The 22,989-nt window shown below is 38.4% G+C and overlaps 1 protein-coding gene across 3 annotated transcripts in view; it reads right to left on the reverse strand.

Moving 5' to 3' along the window:
* AP3B1 (adaptor related protein complex 3 subunit beta 1) overlaps positions 1-22,700 on the reverse strand; it is a 298,620-nt gene extending 275,920 nt beyond the window's left edge. For all 3 annotated transcript variants that reach the window (XM_028849534.2, XM_028849535.2, XM_028849539.2), the window contains exon 1: positions 22,454-22,700. In XM_028849534.2, the coding sequence (XP_028705367.1) occupies positions 22,454-22,581 (128 nt within the window). In that variant the 5' untranslated portion in view covers positions 22,582-22,700. The remainder of the gene's footprint in view (positions 1-22,453) is intronic.
* Between the last annotated feature and the right edge of the window lie 289 nt (positions 22,701-22,989).

Consider the following 22,989-nt stretch of genomic DNA (forward strand, 5'->3'; position numbering starts at 1 on the left):
GAACAACACAATTAAACAACTTAAACTTACAAGCATAGAATAGTATATCCAACAACTGCAGAATAAACATTCTTTTCAATTGTACATAGGACATTTACCAAAACAGACTATATGCTGGATAAGGTTTCAGGAAATTTGAAAGGTATAAGAATCAGAGTATGCGGAATCTAAATAGAAACCAATAATTAAAAAAATAAAAACTAAAAAGAGCTCACATATTGGTTTTTTTTTTTTTTTTTTTTTTTTTTGAGACAGGGTCTCACTCTACTGCCCAGGCTGGAGTGGAGTGGTATGATCACAGCTCACTGCAGCCTCAAACTCCTAAGCTCACGAGATCCTCCCACCTCAGCCTCCCAAGTAGCTGGGACTACAGGGATGTGCTACCTTGCCTCCCAAGTAGCTGGGACTACCGGGATGTGCTACCTTATTTTTTGTAGAGATAGGGTCTCCCTATGTTGTCCAGGCTGATCTTGAACTTCTGAACTCAAGCAATCTTCCCACCTCAGCCTCCCAAAATGCTGGGATTGCAAGTGTGTGAGTCATCATGCCAGCCTGCAGCATACTTTGTGAATTGACAAAGTCCAAAATTTCATAACTTGTGGGATGCAGCTAAAGCAATATTTAGAAGCAAATTTAGGCAGGGGGAGGTGACTCATGCCTGTAATCCCAGTATTTTGGGAGACCAAGGTAGGAGGATTGCTTCAGCTCAGCAGTTCAAGACCAGCCTAGGCAACATAACAAGACACTACTTCCACCAAAAAATCCAAAAATTATTTGGTCTTGGTGGCACACACCTATAGTCCTAGTTACTCAAGAGGCTGAGGTGGGAGGATTGCTTGAGTCCAGGAGTTCAAGACCAGCCTGGGCAACACAGCAAGACCCTTTAACACAAAAAAATCAAAAAATTAGTCAGGCATGGTGGCATGTGCCTTTAATGCCAGCTACTCAGGAGGCTGAGGTAGGAGGCCCACTTGAGTCTGGGAAGCTGAGGCAGCAGTGAGCCAAGATCGTACCATTTCACTTCAACACGAGTGACAGAGCAAAACCCTGTCCCTGAGAAAAAAAAAAAGAAGCAAATTTATATTTCTAATTGCAATACAAAATCAGAAAGATTAAAAATCAATGATCTAAGTTTCTATCTCAGAAAGGTAGGAAAAAAAACAGTAAATTGAACTCAAAGCACAAGTAACAAAATAATAAAGATACAAGAAGAATTTAATAAGAAACTAACATGTTTTGCATTTATAGTATATTATTAACTTATTTAGCTACCTGGTATTATTTTCTGAAGCTTATATCTTATTTTAACATCACAAAGCCTCTATGAAACAAAACTACAATAGAGAAAAATCGACAAAACTAAAAGCTGATGTCTATTTCAAATAGGTTGTCATGAAGACTTAATAAAATCATAAAGCACTTATCACTGGGCCTAGCACATTTATTTATCCAACACCCATTATATGCCAGAAGCTGCTCTAAGTATTGGAGTCCCTGATATTGTAGGACTTCAATTTTAACAAACAAGGAATTAGTGGAAGGGAGTTTAAGGGGAATGACAGGAAAAAAGGAGAAAGGAGGGAAGGAAAGAGGGAGAGAGGGAGGCAGAGAAGGAAGAAAACGGAGGAAGAAAAACATAAAGAAAGATCAGGTAAGTAGTACACAATTAAAATAAGGAATGCAATAAAGTAAGACTGGATGATCACAAAAGACCTCCATGGATAAGTGATCTGAGGTCTCAAAGTACAAGGAGACAACCAAAGAAATTATACAACATAACAGGGCAAGAACAAACGTGGCTATAAAGAACCCAAAAGAAGATCTATGAAGGGCCTCTAAACGTAGGCTGAAGCAGATTACATTCCTTACCAATCCATAACAGATACATAATAAACATTAGTTGAAAAAACAAATGAAAGCAGGCTATATACTAAACTTGTTTCTTAGAAAGATACAGAAAAACTCTTTCACTGTAAAGTCTCAAAAGGATCCATGATCCCAATAAAAGTTAAAAGCCAAGCATATATCTTCCATGTCTTCATATCATTCACATGCGGATTAAAAGCCATGATGTCATACATACATCACAGGACATCTTCATATTTGCCATGACCTTTATCAATGCCCTCAGCTACTTGGTCTCTTGGTAGGCAGCAGGAAGTATGTTTTACCTTTGCTCAGGAGATTAGGAATGGCTTCTAGAATGTGACTCTTCAGTAATATATTTGTCAATGTTTCCTTTTATTGCTTCTGAGACTCCCCTAATCTTAATCTTCTATACGAAGTGGCGTTTTTGGTTTACAGCGCTTTTAAACAGTGAAAAGGAACTTTCTGCCTGTTACAAATTTTATGCCTCAACATATATAAACTCAACTATGTCAGTGGCTCTATGAGATTTCCTGTAAAACTTTTTTCCTACAAATAGATAAATTCACACAGGTATGCAAAAACTTATGTTGAAATATTGTTTATGTGTGATGAAAAGTGAAATCAATCAAATGCCCCTCCAAAAGGGGACTAATTAATTATGAGGAACTATGTATTACACAGAGGTTTAAAACAGGGGTCCCCAACCCCCAGGCCACAGACCATTACCCATCTGAGGCCTGTTAGAAACCAGGATGTCACATAGCAGGCAAGTGGCAGATGAGGAGTATTACTGCCTGAGCTCCGCCTCCGGTCAGATTAGCAATGGCATTAGATTCTCACAGGAGTGCAAACCCTCTTGTAAACTGTGCATGCGAGGGATTCTAGGTTGCAAGCTCCTTATGAGAATCTAATGCCTGATCTAAGATGGAACAGTCTCATCCCCAAACCAACCCCCACTCCTTTCCGTGGAAAAACTGTTTTCCACGAAACAGGTCCCTGGGGACTGCTGGTTTGGGGATTGCTTGTTTAAAAGATTAAAATAGTATTATATGTTGATACGAAAGATCTTTAAAATATACCAGGTGAAAAGCAAGATACATAGAGAATAGTATACATAGGATCATTTAATTTTTTAAAAAATTTTCTGAAAGGACACATAAGAACTTGTTCTTTGTAGTTACATATGAATGGGAGGTATGGGATATGGGATTGGAAGTTATATCCTTTCCACATCATTGACTAATTTACCACTAACATGTCTTGCGTTCAACATATTATTAACTTACTGAGCTACATGGTAGTGGTATTATTTTCTGAAGCTTATAACACTGTCTTATTTTAGTATCACAAAGTCTCCATGAAGTGTGTGTAGCTATTATTGTTCCCACTTAATAGATAAGTAAACCAAGGCTCAGAATATATAAAGGTAACATAAGTACAAGATTACACAACATGTGAGAAATTCTAAAATCACATGCCTTTTATGTATATCATCATAAAACCAGGGAATGGCAAAGCAAGGAATTAAATTTCAATCTTGTTTTAAAATTCAATATTCTTCCCATTCACCATACTGCACTGTCAATTTCTGCTATAAAGCTGACTATATTAAGAATATATTTCAATGGCTGGTCACTGTGGCTCATGCCTGCAATCCCAAGACTTTGGGATGCAGAGGCAGGAGGATCGCTTAAGCCCAGGAGTTCAAGAACAGCCTGGGCAACATAGGGAGACCTCATCTCTACAAAAGAAAAACATATATTTTTAAATATATATTATATAAAATTTATATATATTACATATATTTAAGTCCTATATACATGTATATATAGGTATATATATGACATATATATATATATAGGACTTAAATATATATATATATTAGCCAGGCATGGTGGTATACACCTGTGGGCCCAGCTACTCAGGAGGCTGAAGTGGGAGGATCAGCCTAGGAGGTTGAGGCTGCAGTGAGCCGAGATCGTGCCACTGCACTCCAGCCTGGGTGACAGGGTGAGACTCTGTCTCAGAAAAAAAAAAAAAGAATATATTTCAAGAACTATAAAGTAACACTTATAAAAGGTATAAAATCCATAACCTGGAGTGTCATCCCCCTTCCTACTTAACCTATAATCACAACAATAATTTTTCTTTTAAACTCAAAATTTTTATGAAAAGAAAACTGATCACTAGAACCATAGTAAACACTGATCCTAATTATTCTCAATGGTAGTCTAAAACATCTGTGATACACTTCTGTATAAGTCAAAATAAATTTTATTTTCACTGACATTACTTTGACTGTATTTGGTTAACATTATCTCATGTAGATTCATCAGCTCAAAATTAATTAGTATTACAGAATAGTGTATTCCGTCCAAACAATTCATCTTTGTTGGCTCACATGGCTCACTGCTATTGGCATGCCACGGTAATAATAGGCATGGTGCCACAGTAACAGATGGGCATACACACAAACATGCCAAAGAATCCGTTTGTGCATCAAGTTTGAATATTAGTATTAGATTTTCCTCCAAGAAATTCATAAACTATTGTAGAGGAAATATAACTTTTCTACAACTGTGTTAATAAGATATGCCAACTCAAAGCTAGATTAATTTTTAAATTCTTTAAAAAACAACAACAACAACAACTTTCCAGGGCCACAGAAGGCAAGTTTTCCATCTGATGAGTTTGGATCAGCATTCTGTATAGGGAATTCAGGAAACCAATATGCAATCTCTACCTTAGATAAGCTTTGTCCCTGAAGCACTTGGAAATCTCAGTAAAAAAAATTAGTTTTTAAGAAGTCACAGGGCAGTATTACAGATGAAACAGTTCTAGATATCTGTAGCACGACAATGTGAATATACTTAACACTACTGAAACTGTACACTCAAAAATAGTTAAGATAGTAAATTTAATGTTATGGGTTTTTTACCACAATGTTTTTTAAGTCACATGGTCCCACCAAGTTTCCTGATGAAGGCTACGTAGAACCAGAAACAGAAAAAAAAGTCCTACAAATTCGTACTTGACAGGAATAGAATCTAAAAGTGCAAATCACTTAAGTTTCATGTGATTATTTTAAAGTGTGCTATCACTGAAAAACAATTATCGGCCAGGCACACTGGCTCATGCCTGTAATCCTAGCATTTTGGGAGGCCAAGGCAGGTGGATCACCTGAGGTCGGGAGCTCGAGACCAGCCTGACCAACATGGCAAAACCCTATCTCTACCAAAAATACAAAATTAGCCGGACATGGTGGTACATGCCTGTAATCCCAGCTACTTGGGAAGCTGAGGCAAGAGAATTGCTTGAACCCAGGAGGTGGAGGTTGCAGTGGACCAAGATCGTGCCACTGCACTCCAGCCTGGGGAACAAGACCAAAACTCCCTCTCAAAAAAAAAAAAAAATCATCTATTGTTAATTATCCCATTATAATTTATTTTTAAAACACTAACTTATTTCCATGTGTTGACATTTTTGAAACATAAACATATCCTATTGACCAAACTATACTGAAACTTACATAGTTTTGCTACATGAATGAAAAACAGTTTTACAATACTAAGAATGCTAAGAAAAAAATCATTTGCAGTCACTATCATCCAAAATTATTTAAGTAATATACAAAATATCAAAATAGATGGGACTCTGTGTGTATGTGTGTGTGTATGTGCTTACACACACACAAAAAAAAAACCCTGCCTTTCAGGCACTTAACCACATATTCTCTTTAAAAATAAAAAATAAAAAAAAGCTACTGACCTTGAGCAAACCAATCTGTTTTTCTTAAGGTTGATATTGTCAAATAAGCAGAAGCTATTCATAAGAACTACATGTTTCTAACTTTATTTAATTTCTTATAATTAACATTATAGAAATGTTAACATTAGCATTTCTATAATATGTAATGTTAAATATGAGTTGCCTATTTTGATACTATTAAAGTATTTGTAAAATTCGTATTGTCCCTAAAGGTGGTAAGCTCAAATATTCAGAAGGGTGTCCTAGACTTCTGGATTTTAGGGACCAGGTAAAATTTCAACAAATAACACAGGGTTGCCCACTTTTACTTTGCCAGATAAAAGTACAGTTATGCACAACATAACAACACTTCAGTCAATGACAGACCACATATAGGATGGTGGTTCCATACAGTTATAATACCCCATTCTCACTGTTCTCTTCCTATGCATAAATATGTTTAGATACAGGAATACCACCGTGTTATAATTACAATACTTATCATCATGTTACAATTATGGTATGGAGTACAGTAAACACCCTTACGGGTTTATAGTCTAGGAGCAATAGCCTATACCATGTAGCCTCAGTGTTTAGTAGGCTATATCATCCAGGTTTGTGTAAGTACATTCTACCATGCTTACACAAGGAAGACATCTGCTAACGACACATTTCTCGGAATGTATCTGCATCACTCCATGATGCACGAGTGTATAACAAAAACTACCCTCTATTATCTCCATTATTTCATAACAGAACATAGGAAGGATGTTTGCATTCCTCTGATTATTAGCACAGTAGCCAACTGTATTCCTTTATAGTAAAAACTGCTCACATTATTTTGGGTTAATGTACTTCAGATACTATGTTTTCATTTTTTTTATTCCTAAGTATTTTCAATATTGACCTTTTCAATAACCACACACATCTCAGGAATAGAGCTTTGGCAGAATTTGATTCAATATAATGAAAAGTGCAATTATTTAATTGTAGGCAACTATATATTGCTCTCATCTCAATACATTCTCAAATATGTCTACAGCTCTGCCCCTCTTAATTACAGTTCAACATCACCAATGAAAATGTGCTTCCCACTTTCCAAATGTCCTTTCAGCCACTCATTTCAGTCAGAATGTTCTTCCCCTCAGGCTTGAAATCTTCAAGTACTGATTGTTCCCCCTCTCCTCACCCAAATCTAGTGGGTAACTCAGTCCTACATATAAATTCCTCTTTCATAATTTACCTTTCTTCCTCTTCACACCCACCTAAACAGAGTCCAAACCATCACTACATTGCTCATAGACTTTTCTCTTCCTCTTTTTTTTTTTTCCTTTCTTTTTGAGATGGAGTCTTGCTCCATCACCCAGGCTAGAGTGCACTGGTGCAGTCTTGGCTCACTGCAACCTCTGCCTCCCAGGTTCAAGCAATTCTCCTGCCTCAGCCTCTTGAGTAGCTGGGACTACAAGCATGTAATGCCCGGCTAATTTCCGTATTTTTAGTAGAGATGGGGTTTCACCATGTTGGCCAGGCTGGTCTCAAACTCCTGACCTCAGGTGACCTGCCCATCTTGGCCTCCCAAAGTGTTGGGATTACAGGCTTGAGCCGCCGCACCTGGCCCCTCATAGACTTTTCTAACAAGACTTTTCCTCTATCTCCAATTTCCTCTATTTCCTCTATGGTTCCTCTATCTCCAACTTCTTTCCTACAATCTATTCTCTATACAATGTCATGTTAATCTTCCCAAAACACCACTGCAATACTCATTTGTAATAATCAACTCTTGTTCTTAGAAGTTTAAGTCCAATTTTCTTCACACACTAATGACTACCTCTCAAATCTCATTGCTCCTCCTCTTTCTGCAAACTGGTTCACTCACTGTTTCAGAATATTTTACGTTTATTCTTGGTTGTTCCCTGGGAAGAATACTCTGCATCCTTTTTTAATCCTTGTGTCAAGGCCTAAATCCAAGTCTACCTTTTCCAGCAGCTTAAGCCTTCAATGATTATTCCCTCCTTCAAAATCCTATAGCACTTCTTATTCCATTTGACACAATGCAAGTATTAACACATTTTTTATGTTAATGTTCTGATGCCTCAACTAAAGAAAAAGTTTATGAAAGTGCTCCGCAAACTGAGACATGGACACCTGACCCATAGAAAACTGTTTTCAAAGAACAAATACAGAAGTCCAGGAGGTCCAAAGTCAGGGAAGCATGAGGGAAGAGCCCCCATAAGCCCAGAAAACATGGGAAATAGTTCTCTGTTTGGGAAACTAAGCAACTCTCAGGCAATCGCACATCCCGGATTACGCTGAGGACTCAAAAAGTGGGGAAATACTAAAAGTAGGTGGGCATGGTGTCCTATAAAAATTGAAAGTGTGATCCATACAGAGTGAACCTAAGAATATTTGGATGGGAGAGTAATCGGATACAAAGTTAGATGGCGTGAAGAGGCCACCCATATAAGAAGACATTTACAGCTAATGTGATTCTGATAAATCCAAATCCAGAAATGGTTTCTGGTTAAATAACTGGGACCCATATCCATAACACTAGTTCGTGAACAGAAGAGTTTTAAATGCATTTAGTGCAAATAATTGAGCCAATAGTGGCTTGGGTTAGGTGGGCCCTGGAGAGCTATAGAGAATGGGATTAACGAAGGGAGAAAAGAAGCTCCTAAGTCTAGGAAAAACATGGTTTTGAACAGACAGAATTTAGCCTTGATTCTACCGTCAATGTTCAGTAGGCAGGACAGAAAACAGGATTAGAACATTAAGGAAGACCAGTGGAGACTTATAAGTTCTTGAGGCATATGGAGAGAATGCCAGAAAATCATAGAAAATAAAAGTACTATATAAATATAAGGTATTATTGGGCCAGGCGCAGTGGCTCACGCCTGTAATCCCAGCACTTTGGGAGGTTGAGGTGGATGGATCACAAGGTCAGGAGATCAAGACCATCCTGGCTAACACAATGAAACCCCGTCTCTACTAAAAATATAAAAAATTAGCCAGGCAGGGTGGTGGGCACCTGTACTCCCAGCTACTTGGGAGGCTGAGGCAGGAGAATGGTGTGAACCCGGGAGGCAGAGCTTGCAGTGAGCCGAGATCGCATCACTGCACTCCAGCCTGGGTGACAGAGCAAGACTTGGTCTCAAAAAATAAAAAGTAAACAAATATATATATATATATATGGTATTATTGTTATTATTACAATTATAATGCCGGTTTGTATCCCCCACACCAAGAACAAAGGCTACACTGAGTAGCCACTTAATATGTTTGACAATTATGGAGATGGTGGTATGGAAGTGGCAGCGATAAATGACAAAATTAACTGTTCTTGTCTCCAACAATTACCTAGGCATATTTATTTATGTCCTGTCCTGTTCCCCACCTTTAAGGGGGTTTGGGGCAGTCAACTATTTATAACATAGATTAAGACTGCAAAATTTTAAAGGGGAAAAGGAAAAAAATTACAAAGAAGCAAAGATAAGGTAAATACCCAAATACATGCAGCAAAGTTCTATATACTTGCTAGTTGCAGGTCATAAAGTTTCCTCTAAGTTTTCTAGCAGCTACAGTGTAAAGGAATAGGAGAGAGGAGAAAACAGGGATTTATTTAATGGGTACAGAGTTTCAGTGGTGCAGTATAAAAAGAGTTCTGGAGAGGGATGGTGGTAACAATTGCCTAACAATATGAATATATTTAATGCCACTGAACTGTGCACTTAACAATGGTTAGGTTGCTTGATATCTTGTCAAATAGGAGAAAAAATGGTTAGGATGATAAAGTTATTCAGGTGTATTTTACCATAATTAAAAATAAAATAAAGAAACTACTCTAAAAGAAAAAAAAAGCTCCTTAGGCTCCATGTCTCCCTGTAATAATCATCCTTTCTCCACCTGAAAGCCAAAGTTTTTCAGAGAAGTGATCTTCTTTCACTCACTTCTCACCCATCCACCAATCCACTGCCATCTGACTTCCACACTCAACATCCCTTGACACTGCTGTCACCACCACCAAGGTCACCAACAACTGCCTTATCACCAAACTGCCGTACCATTTTACTTGATTCCACACCAGTAGCTGGCACTGCTGACAACTTAGCCCCTCCTCTTTTTATTTCTGTTAAAGCAAAACATACATAAGCCTGTCTTCTTTTAGGAAAAACAAGAAATAGGATGCTTCTTCAAGAACAGCTTCAAAGCCATAGGATACAAAAGAAGATTGAAAATTAAAAAAGTTTAAAACAAATACACTTTTTACTCCCTTGTACTATAATAATTGTTCCCAAATCCTTGATAATCACACAGAAGAATTACTTAGTGCTTATTAATTTCATGTATTTTTATGTGGTGCACATTAAAGGCACTTTGTATTAGGCTGGTGCAAAAGTAATAGAGGTTTTTGCCATTAAAAGTAAATATATTTAGTTGTTTCAAACACTTGTGAAATACAATTCAGAAAAACTGAAGTTTGATGAAAATTTAAAAATTAAAAACAAAGCAATGGTTAATGTGAAAATTAACAATAATTCTAAAATGATAATAGCTTAAAAAAAGTACATTGTATTAAAAATAAACAGGCCAGGCATGGTAGCCCTGCCTGTACTCCGAGCACTTTGGGAGGCCGAGGCAGGAGGATGGCTTGAGCCCAGGAGTTCAAGACCAGCGTGGGCAACACAGTAAGACTCTGTCTCTACCAAAAAAAAAAAAAAAAAAGATAGGCATGGTGATACATGTCTGCAGTCCCAGCTATTCAGAAGGCTGAGGCAGGAGGATCACTTGTGCCCAGGAGTAAGATATGCTAGGGTCACTGCACTCCAGCTTGGGGCACAGAAAGAGATTGTGTCTCTTAAAATCAAAAAACAAAAATGGAAAAAAAAACTTTAAATGACTTTAATGGTGTTACAATGGTAATCATAATTACTATGTTTATTATGTACCAGGCACTATTTATATATGTTAAATCTTTTAATCCTCACAACTACTCAGTGAGTGTAGGTACATTATCATCCTCATCCCCATTTTACAGATAAGAAAACCAAGGGCAGAAAGTTGTAAAATAATCTGTCCAAGTACCACTTACTAACTCTGTGCCACATTTTCACACCCATGAGTAGTTCCAGAGTGAGTGTGTCTAACCATCACACCACACTCTCTCAACAAACCACACAATAAACCATTTATCTGCCATCTTCCTCCTAAAGAAGTAGGAAGTAAGTTTCGCCCTTTCCTTACACCTTAAACACAATTAAAAAACTTAAACAATCAACTTTCATGGTTTCCCCAAACTGAATTCTCCCTTCTTAGTTTTCTAAGTAAGTTCCAATTCTCCTACTCTCTTCAATGTAGACTTTACTAAGATTCCTCGCTGGCCTTCTCCTCACATGCCACACACACACTTTCCACTCAACAGCTCCAACTACAATGTCCTCAACTAATGACTCCCAAATCTACGTCACCAGCCCAGGTATCTGTCCTGAATACCTTATCTATGTATCTAACCGCTCAATGAATGCCTAACTATTAATTCAAATTCAGCAGATCCAAAATAGACCTCAACAGGTTCCCTCCTCACTCCAAACTTACTCTATCCATCCGTGTTTCCAGTATCACAGAATTCTAGCATCATTCACATACTTGTCCAGTCCAAAAACACTGGTGCAGCCAATGTGATCTTTTTTAAAAAATAAATCGTTTTATGTTGCTCCTATACTTTAGCACTCCTAAGTGTGCAAACCTTCATGATAAAATCCAAATTTCTGAGCATGGTATGCAAAACTCTTCATAATACAGACTCTGATTACCTCCTAACCATCTTTCATCAGTCAGTCCCTCATTTCCTCCCAACTATGTGCTCTTGCCATACTGAATTGTTTCCTGTTCCCTAAATAAGCCATAAATCCTTGCCTCTAAACCAGCAGTATCCAATAGAATGTTCTGTGATAACAGAAATAATCACTTATCTGCATTAACCAATATAGTAACTGCTAGCTACATCACATACATGAAATGTGGCTAGAGTGGCTGAGAAACTGAATTTTTTAATTAAATTAAATTTAAATAGCTACTTTTGGCTAGTGGCTACCATATTGAACATTACAGCTCTAAACCTAGGTATATGCTATTCTTTCTGCCTGGTATACACAGGTATGTGTGGAAAGTCCTCATCAGTGCTACTATCTAACATCATTAGTATTCATTCTTTTGCAAGGTTATTCTATTTATGTAGTTAATAATTAATACGGTCCATTCTATATAAGATACTATTTAAATCCTTTAGAGGAGCTAGCTACATAACCTCATTTGTATACCTTAGTTGTTTACTTTCCTAATAGCTAATAGATAGTAGTTTAACTACAATTTGTCCTAAAAGGACTATCATTTTAAGAAATGACCAGGCTCCATGCATTGGTAAATGAAACAAGTAAATTATAATGTCATATTATAAAAGCATATAGCTTTACTCTAAAAACATATGATATACACACACATACATATAAATATATATGTAAGAGAAAAAAGGCTAAAAGATTATACAATATTAACCAATTTCTTCTGGATGTTGAAATCAGGGTTGTTATTTTTCAGCTAACATGTATCTGCTAAGTTTTCTAGAAGGAAAAGGGGATATCAGCAATTCTCCAGCAATTTTCCTTCTCTCTACTGCATCATCTATTTTTCCTCCTCTACATCAGTTGGTTCCATCAGCAAACAAGATAATACAGTTTATCCTACCTTAAAGAAAAATTCCTTGACATAACATTCCTCTCCAAGTGCTGCTCCATTTCTCTGCTCCTCTATACTTAAAAGCAAACTAACGGCCAGGTGCGGCGGCTCACGCCTGTAATCCCAACACTTTGGGAGGCCGCGGCGGGCGGTTCACGAGGTCAGGAAATCTAGACCATCCTGGCTAACACGGTGAAACCCCATCTCTAATAAAAATACAAAAAAAGTTAGCCAGGCGTGATGGCGGGCGCCTGTAGCCCCAGCTACTCAGGAGGCTGAGGCAGGAGATTGGTGTGAATCCGGGAGGCGGAGCTTGCAGTAAGCAGAGATCGCACCACTGCACTTCAGCCTGGGCGACAGAGCAAGACTCCATCTCAAAAAATAATAATAATAATAATAACCATACCAATTACAATTCTTCTTCTCCCTTCTCTCTTAAGCCCACTCATGAGGTTTTCAGCCCCACCAGTGCACCTAAACTGCCTGTCAAGGTCACCAAAGTTCTGCCCAGTGACAAATCCAAAACTCCCTTCTCAGTAATCATCTTACTTGGCCTGTGTGCATTATTTGACACAATTACTCCAGGAATGTCCCAGGACTGACTGACTCTGACCTCCTTCTACACTCACTTCCTCGGTGTCTCATCCAATCCCATGATACCTGATGACACCCAAATTTATACTTCTAGCCTGACTCCTCCTCTAAGCTCCAGACTCTGATTTCCAACTGCCTATTTAGTATCTCCACATGGATGCCTAATCGCATCTCAAACTTAACATGCACAAGCTCTTGGTCCCCTCCCCCCTTTAAAAACAAAAACAAAAACAAAAAACTTCTCTTTGCACAATATTCTTCATTTTAGTTGACAGCTATTCCAAACTATCAGCAAATCTCATTGGCTCTACCTTTCAAATATATCCATAACTTACCCACTTCTCTCCACTACCACCAATCTGATCACCTTCTCTTGCCTGAATTACTGTAACAGTCTCCTTGCTGGTCTCCTTGCCTCAAATCTGCAGTCTACTCCTAGTTCAAGAGGCAAAATGTCCCTTTAAAGGGTAAACAATCATTTCACCCCTCTGCTCAAAATTCTCCAAATGGCATTCCTTCTCACTCAGAGTAAAATCAAAGACCTTACAATGATTTTTCAAGGCCCTACACAATCAGGTCTCCATCTTCCACTCTGCCCCTTATCTCTCTGCCCTCATATTTTACTAATTAATTTCCCCCACATCCTTCTTGACCACATTCTCAACCTAGGCTTTAAAAAACTTGCAGAAACCCCATTCCAAGAATAAAGTTGGGTGATGCCTAGCTCTGCCAACCTATGATTTTGGAGACACCCTACTATGGTTTCAATGTGTCCCCTCCAAAATTCAGATGTTCAAACTTAATGGCCAATGTGATGGCATTAAGAGGTGGGGCCTTTAAGATTTAGTCATGAGGGCTCCTCCCTTCATGAATGAGATTCAGGTCCTTGCAAAAGAGGCTTCACAGTCTTCCATCCTCTCGCCCTTCCACCTTCTGCCCAGTGAGGACACAGCATTACTCCTCTCCAGAGGATGCAGCAATAAAGGGCCATCTTAGAAGCAAAGAGCAGCCCTCACCAGGAAACTAAACCTGCCTGTGACTCAATCTTGGATTTCCTGGCCTCCAAAAATGTGAGAAATAAAATTCTCTTCTTTACAAATTACCCAGTCTCAGGTTTTTTGTTACAGCAGCACAAAACAGAGACAGGGCCTTATTCGTTCTCTCATTAGTCCAGCTACCATGCCAACTCACTCAGCTGAATTAAGGACACTAGACTTCTAATTAGGTTGGTTCCTATCAGCAATATAAATAATCAGTCCATCAATAAACAGATATTGGCTATAAACTGTTCACTTTTGTAGATCTATTAAGTCTTTCCAGCTGATATGCTAAATAAGCCTTCTCTAAATACACGAACCAACGTTATTCATAATAATATGAAATAGAGGAAAATCATTTCCTTCTTGATTATTCCACTTTAAGCTCTTCATTTTAAATTTTGAATTTGGACTGCAGGCAATTTGTTTTTGTCAGTAGTTCATTTATATACACGAGTGCAATACTGTCAAATTATTTCACTATAATACATTTGTCATTCCATGGGCATTTATAACTTTTCATGCAGCAAAAAAGAACATTTCAACCAACCATCTGTCTGCCTTTTTCGTGTGCTTTAATCATTCAGCTCTGGTAATGTTGTTCCAAATACTAAATATTATTTAAAATAACATAAAATCTCACATCTTATGATTTAATGGTAAAGTTTGAAATTTAATTTTCAGATTTTTCTCCTCAAATTTTACCAGATCAGTGATTTTAAAAGTAACATATCCTACTGTCAAGAAAGAATATTTTCTTGAATATTTATTAAGACAAAATGTAAAAGTCAGAACCGGCTCTCCTTCAAGGAGATATGCAAGCAAAGCAAAATAAGATCAAAGGTTTTATTATCTGTTGGAAAGTAAGACTCTGTTTACAGGCAGTATTTCATCAAATTTCTATTCAATGTAGTAAAATCTTATTTAATTTGAAATATATTTCAGGAATTAAATTATATTATAAATGGAACCCCACTGCACCACTGAAATGACAATCCTTAATTTGAATAGTTGGCCCTTTGTAAAACTAATGGTCTTTATGAAGACAAAAACAACTAGTTTAGCTGCTAGGAATGCACTGCAGATACTAGTATACAGTTTCTTCTTTTGTTTTTAGTCACCTTGGAACAAATGCTGAAATTTACCTTAGTGAAAAATAAATAAAATACTAAAATTTCCTAATAACTTAATGTACCCCTTGTTTTAAAAAAAAAAAGTAGGACCCAGTTTACATATATAGCAAGCAACTATGTTAACAGCTCTAACACCAGATCTAATGACCATAAATTTCAATTAGCTAAACATAATTAACAAGACAGATCAGTTATCAAAACTGGAATTATTAGAACACAAGGTATTTAAATCTTCAGAACTTAAAGATGATCAGATGTATAACAGTATGCTAAAAAAATCATGACTGAAGCACATTTTCATAGCAGCAACCCTGAACTCCTGAGCACAAGAGAAAGGAATTTACAATGAGGAAGGAGCCCGTGCCTCTTCATGTCATGCTTATGACTCAGGGCACCAACATTTTCAACATCTCATACTAAAACATCCTTAACATTTCAAAATTCCAGCATTCCCATTTTCTTCGGTAAATCACTGTTTACACAAACAAAGGCTTATAACAAATAATTTTCAAAAGGTATGTCACACTGAAAAGTTGAATTACACAATTTAACATTAATTGTATACTTGAATTACTGACAGTTCACATTAACCTTATGTCTCCAAATAAAGTCTAAGTTTCTTAAAAACAAGATAAAGATCTTATAATTGTTATGTATTTTTATGGTGAAAACACAGAGGAATGAACCATACATATGGAATGATCCAAGATTTGGAGGTAAAGATGCCTTTGAAGACGGGGATAAAGACTAAATAAAAATCCTGATTGTAAGGTTCATTCCATACCTACACGACAATTCCCAGTCAGTTAACTCTAACCACAGCAAAGACCCAAGCAATCCCATGGAGAAAATGGTTGTTCTGAACCTACACACAATTAGCTCCAGGGTGATGCTGTAATACAAAACAATGGAAATACCAGATGAGGATTTCCTTCTGCATAGGGTCCACTGAATCAGTCGTGCTTCATTTTTTAACAACACTGGCTAATGAGAGAGCAAATGTTAATGGAATCTAAATCACTGAATTGAGTAAAAGGATCTGAAAATATTTAATTAAGCAAAATTACGAGCCAGACACTTTGCTAGGCACCTTCACACAAATCATAGTCTTTAATATGAGCAGAATGTGTGAATGATTTATGTACATAAATATTTAAGAAATATTCACTGAGCAACTACATAAACTGAAAATACAGAATGAGATAAAGGTTTAAATGAGAAATACTAGGATAAGCAAAAAGAAAGTGGAGCAAGCACTAAACAACTAGACTGTGAAAAAATGTTAAATGAAAAAAAAAACACCCAAAAATATGATACAGACACTAGTTAAATTATTAATAAAAAATGGACTTAAACACAAATAAGTTTAGAACCCCATAGAGAGACACAATGACTTTTTGAGGTATGTCAAATATAATGTGTTACTATTAATAAAATTGTATTTTTAATAAGGTATATTCAATAACATCACCCTAAGTAAATGAATCTCACTCAGCTGCATTTCTATATGCCTTCCTGAAAGACACAAAAAGTAGTGGAGATAAAGTCAGAGTTGCTATAATTGCATACAAACCACAGACACATGTAATCTTCCTACTGGACTCTCCTGAGAATCACTGATATTAAAGGTTAAGAAGGAATATGATAGAGTTTTCATGTTTGATATTATAAAGTTGACAATGAATAAGATTTAAGTTAAAAAATAAGTCAGGCTTTACTGATGCAATCCAAATACACTGAGTTATATTACTGACTACAGGAAAGCATGCAGTCCTTTGCTTGGATCTAAATTAGCTCTTTGAATCTAAACAAATGAAAAGCCCACCCCAATTTCAACAGGGAGTAAAAATGCTACCTTTCAAGGTGTTCGGGAGGTACTGCATTGCTAAGTTACTGGCCGCTAAAGTCACCTTTCAATTGTTAAACCCAAAGGCCTCCTTTCAGCCTTCATTCTATTTGTCCTTACTCTACAACTCCTGACATAGCTGAACATTTCCTTCTTTTAATTTTCCTGTTAGCATCCTCTTTTTTAAACCTTTCCGTAGTTTCCCATCCCTGTGAGCTCTGTCTCTTTTTCTAGTTCTTCCATTCATATTTTATATCCTGGTGTCCCCTAGGTTTTGTCTAAACTGCCTTCTCATCTAACAAGAAGTCTTCCCTGGGTGATTTCATCCATTCCCATACTTTACTGCCTACTATTCAAAATTGTGATGTCTAAATATCCACCTCATCTGAACATGCTTTTTCTTTTGCAAATCTTCTGGTTTCTACATACTCTGCTTAGCTAAAGGATCCATCTTTCCTCCACCTGGCAAAAACCTCAGGCTTCAAGATCTAAAATGTCACTACCTCAGTGAAGTCTTCACCAACTTTCCCAAATACTGTTAGTTAATACCCTAGTTTAGAAATCACTTTGAAGTACACCATCTTATGAGATCCTCACAAAAGAGGCAAGTATTATCACATCCTGTCTAGAAATGAGGAAACCGAAGTTTGAAGAGATCAGCAACTTGAACAAGGAAGCACTACTACAAGTGGAAAACATCAACTTAAATCCAGGTCTTCTGACTCTGGGCCCAATGTTTTTTGGTTTTTTTCCCCGTTTTTATTTATAGAGACAAGGTCTCACTATGTTGCCCAGGCTGGTCTGGAACTCCTGGGTTCAAGCAATCCACCTGCCTGGGCCTCCCAAAATGCTAAGATTACAGGCAGGGGCCACCACTCCCAGCCTCATGTCCTTTCTAATACACCATGATGCTCTTAAAAGAAAAGAGATTTACAACTTTAGTAGCTTTACTATTGAAATTAAGAAAAATTAACTAGTCTTGTCTGTTTGTTTCTAGAAATTAATTCCTGATTAAATGTTTAATCCAGTAATAGAATTATTAAAATTACTTTTAATTATACGCACACATACCCAAATTGGTTAAGATAAAAGAAGTTTGTTTTTTTTTAATGAAGAAAAATAACTTAGAAAAAAACAGAAACAATAGAAGTTGAGAACATTTCAAAAAGAAGGAAGGGGCCAGGCACAGTGGTGCACGCCTGTAATTCCAGCACTTTTGGAGGATGAGGCAGGCGGATTGCTTGAGCCCAGGAGTTCAAGACTAGCCTGGGCAACATGGCAAGACCCAATCTCTACAGTAAATACAAACATTAGCTGGGCATGGTGACATGAACCTGTAGTCTGAGCCACTCAGAAGCCTGAGGTGCGAAGGATCACTTGAGCCCGGGAGGTTGAGGATGCGGTGAGCCATGATTGCACCACTGCACTTCAGCCTAGGCAACAGAGTAAGACATGTCTCAAAAAATAAAAAATGAGAGTACAAAAATAAGTTCTTTACATTTTAAATAAAGACATTAAAAATCTTGAAGCAAATAATCTAATACACAGGCCTTTTTAGTCAATAAATGAGGTATAGGATCTACTTTCATAAAGTCATCTAGTTCTGGTTCTGTTTGAAGGGAGGAGAGGATAAATAATACTGATAAATAAGATTAAATTCATAAAACAAAAATCTAATACTATGACTAGGAAGTACCTAGGCATCATTGAGATGGTTAGTGAAGGATCAGAGAACACAGAGCTCTAGGCCAAGAAGCCAAAGAGCACAACAGTAGAGGGAGTTGCAGCTGAAACATTACCATTTTGCAGCCATTGAGGAAGACAGGTTCAGGAGATTGATCAATGGTTGTTAAATGTAGAAGTGGTCAATTTAAAAAAGAGCAAGACATCTGCATGGTCTCAGTGTCTCCCCACAGATAATTTGATTAAAAAAAAAATAGAAATGATACAATAGAGAAACTGGACAACCCTGTGACTAGGAAAATTAACATCATGAAGATGGACACCCTACGCCTCCAAATGTAATAGTTTGAGAAGCACGCATCACCTATGGTAGTATTCCGGCCAAGGATACATAACCTGAATCTAAACATGAGGAAACACCAACAAACCCAAAAACTGATTAACATAAAATAAAATAATAGGCTTGCAATCCTTAGATATGTCAAGGTCGTGAAAGACAAAAAAGGCTCAAGAACTACTCCAGATTAAAGAAGACTAAAGAGACATGGCAACTAAATTAAATATATTATCTTGGACTGGATCCTGTACTTGAGGAAAAAAATTCTTGGGAAAAAAGAAAACACCTTTATTGGAACAAACGATAAAATTAGATTACATACTATAGATTGTACACACATTAAATTTCCTGAATCCATCAACACTGTAAGTTGTGTAAGAGACTATCTTTGTTCTTAAAAGTTACACATTGAGATTTTAAGTTTAAAAGAACATGATGTAGGGGCCGGGCGTGGTGGCTCACACCTGTAATCCCAGCACTTTGGGAGGCCGAGGCGGGCAGATCACAAGGTCAGCAGATTGAGACCATCCTGGTTAACACGGTGAAACCCCGTCTCTTCTGAAAATACAAAAAATTAGCCGGGCGTGGTGGCGGGCGCCTGTAGTCCCAGCTACCTGGGAGGCTGAGGCAGGAGAATGGCGTGAACCCAGGAGGCGGAGCTTGCAGTGAGCCGAGATTGCACCACTGCACTCCAGCCTGGGGGACAGAGCGAGACTCGTCTCAAAAAAAAAAAAGAACATGATGTGTACAACCGAGTCTCCTATGGTTCAGAAGACACATAACATGAATACGTATATGTGCCTGAATATGCATGGGGAGAGTGAGTGACAGAGACAGTAGGCAAGCAATGTAGCAATTTTTTTAATTGGTAAATCTGCAAAAGGGTTGCTCTCAGTGCTATTGTTGCAACTTTTTTGTAAACTTGAAACTATTTCATCAGAGTAAACCATTAAAAACCAGAGCTGAGGAAACAGGGTGAGCTTCAAGTTTTTTACATAAATTATGTCATTCGATTTTTTTAAAAGGCAAGTAATATTACAGTTTTATAAATGAGAAAATGTGGACTCAAGAGAGATTTAATGACCATTTCCAGAACAGGGGTCTCCTTGTTTCTGTACAATTCCATTAGATTGCAGGTCAACAGCCAAATGTTTCTAATCCCTGGAAGCTTCTCTGGTGGTACTACTTAGAGCTATTTAAAGTTTTAAAGCTTTCGTGAGTTGTATGCGCTCACTAATAAAAATACCATACATTTCATCAAGTAGTAAGTAGACATCGAAACTTTTGAGAGAATGGGCTCTAATATTAGAGCCTCTGAGTTCAAATTCAGGCAGTTCAATGTTCTAGCTTTGCGGCCTTTCCCAAGTTAACGATCACGCTCCAATTTCCTCACGTGTAAAGTGGGAGCAGCTGGTAATAACCTGCAGGGTTGTTAAGAAAACTGAATGAGATAATAAATGTAAAGTGGTGCCACAAACACTCAATAAATATCTTTTGGGGAACACAATTCAACCATGGTTATTTGCATATATTACATACCACCTCTAATCAATTAGCTACTTTTATTTTAAATCCAACCTATTAGGTCACCTCAAGAGCACTGGTCACAGAGTCAATGGCCATAAGTTTTTTGGGTTTTTTTTTCCAAATCAGGTCAAAATTTGACAAAAATCTTTTTCCTTTTTTTTTTCTTTTTTTGAGACGGAGTCTCACTCTGTCACCCACTAAAGTTAGAGTGCTGTGGCGCGATCTCGGCTCACTGCAGCTTCCACCTCCCAGGTTCAAGCGATTCTCCTGCCTCAGCCTCCAGCTGGGATTACAAGCACGAGGCACCACGCCCGGCTAATTTTTGTATTTTTAGTAGAGACGCGGTTTCACCATGTTGGCCAGGCTGGTATCGAACTCCTGGCCTCAAGTGATCCGCCCGCCTTGGCCTCCCAAAGTGCTGAGATTACAGCCGAGAGCTGCCGTGCCTGGCCCCAAATCTGACAAAAATATAAGAGAAAAGCCGGAAAGAGGAGAGTAGCCGAAACAAGCAAAGTGATCGCGATGGGTTTAGGAAGGCGATCTGGCGTGCTAAATGGCGTTTCCGGAGAAATCCGAAAACTATTGCTTTACAGAAGTATACTAAAGAGCTGCCCTGGGTCTGGAAACCCCTTAAGGGATCAAAATGGATGCAATGGGTATCCTTCTCCAATGACACCCCTCACGGGGTGTTCACAAACCATAAAAGTAAATTAATTTGCAAAACAGATTGATGCCAATTTACAGGTTAATTCAGTCTAAACATTTTGCTTACAGTAAAGGCAACAAGCTCCGTACTTGCTCTAGAACAATGGATCACCAAATGCATATAATGAAAAATTATATGAAATGAAAATGAAAAGTTACCTTACTTTTAAACTTTTCTAACCTGGGAAAAAGGAAACGAAAATATTGTATCGTACGTACTATCTATATGATTTTGATCCTCAATACAGCCAAAATGTAATCCCAATTTCAAGTAGTAGCACTTTCTAGACTACCCAATATTGTTAGTAACGTTTAATTTAAATTTTAATTATACCCTCTAACATATCTGCAAAGCTACCAGCACAGCTATTCTACCTTAATTTAGCATGAATTTAGCGACAGACTATTATGTGACCATATTGCTTAGTAATGAAAGATTTAAAATAAGAGAAACGTAAAAATGATAATTGTGGTAAATTTAACCACTACCACCACCCCAATACCACCATCCCACCCCCCAAACAAACAACTTGGGATTTCTTTCCATTTCTCGGTGATACTTTTTACAAAACTAAGTGTATCTTAACATTCGTTTTTAAACTTCACATTATTAATTTGTAAAAGTTTAGGATTTGTTCATAGTAACACTCTTAAAATATTTTCTATTCATATGCTTATTTTGGATTGGTGTTTTTGTCTGTAGTGCAAAGGATATAATCCAAGAACACTGATACTGGTATAAACCAATTTGTCCATTCAAACAGCCTAAACCCACCTCTCTCCTCCTACACTCCGGGGTCACAAAATAACTTCCCACAAGCAACACTCGCACTCTCACCTTGACCAAAACACTCGTTTCACCCTAATCAGGGAATGTATCAAAGTCTGATCCGGCGAACGATAAATAAACTTAGAAGACTATGCTCAAAATTCAGATTCCCGAGCCCAGACCAAGTCCAATTCAATCAGTGTCTTCAGGGGTGGGATCTAAGCTCACCAAGCGGTTTCCTTTTCACTAAAGTTTGAAAACTACTAGAGACCCCTACACACACACGCCCCAAACTCCCCCAACTCCCACCACCGCCAACCAACCCCACCCACCCACCCGTGGGACACGTTACCGCCCAGGTCTGCTCAGATCTCAGGGCGACCCCGCTCCACTCCAGGGAGCCCACCCGGCGCCCACTCCTCCGAGTCCCCAGCTCCTCCCTCCCATCCCCGTACCCCAAACCTTTCTCCTCACTTCTTCAAATCGCTGCTAAAGAGGCCGAAGGCCCCCGAGGGGGAAATGGTTGAGGTCGCCTCCTGACCCAGCTCCGTCGCCTCCCCTCCTCCGGACTGCTCATTGTAAGAAAAACTGTTGCTGGACATTGCCGCGGTGCTGGCGGGTGCGGGGTTGGTCCTGCCGGGGGTTCTCTCCGAAAGGTTCCAGTCCAGAGGGCACCGAACAAAACTAGTTCGCGTACCGAGGAGCGCGCGCAGGCGCTTCCGGACTCGTCACCGCTCCCTGAGCCGACCTAGCAGTCCACCCCCTGCGCATGCGCAGTGTGCGGGAAGGCAGGATACCACCCGGGCCGTCCAGGCCTGCGCGGATTTCCCTGCTCCGGGCTTTAGAGGTAGCTGAGCGGCTGCGAGCCTGGCTGCGGAAAGGGAGGCAGCGGGTGGCGAACTGCCAGGCTCCCGGCCCGTGAGGGGTGTCATTGGAGAAGGATACCCATTGCATCCATTTTGATCCCTTAAGGGGTTTCCAGACCCAGGGCAGCTCTTTAGTATACTTTT

Source organism: Macaca mulatta, chromosome 6, assembly GCF_049350105.2.
Source record: "Macaca mulatta isolate MMU2019108-1 chromosome 6, T2T-MMU8v2.0, whole genome shotgun sequence".
Classification (NCBI taxonomy): domain Eukaryota; kingdom Metazoa; phylum Chordata; class Mammalia; order Primates; family Cercopithecidae; genus Macaca; species Macaca mulatta.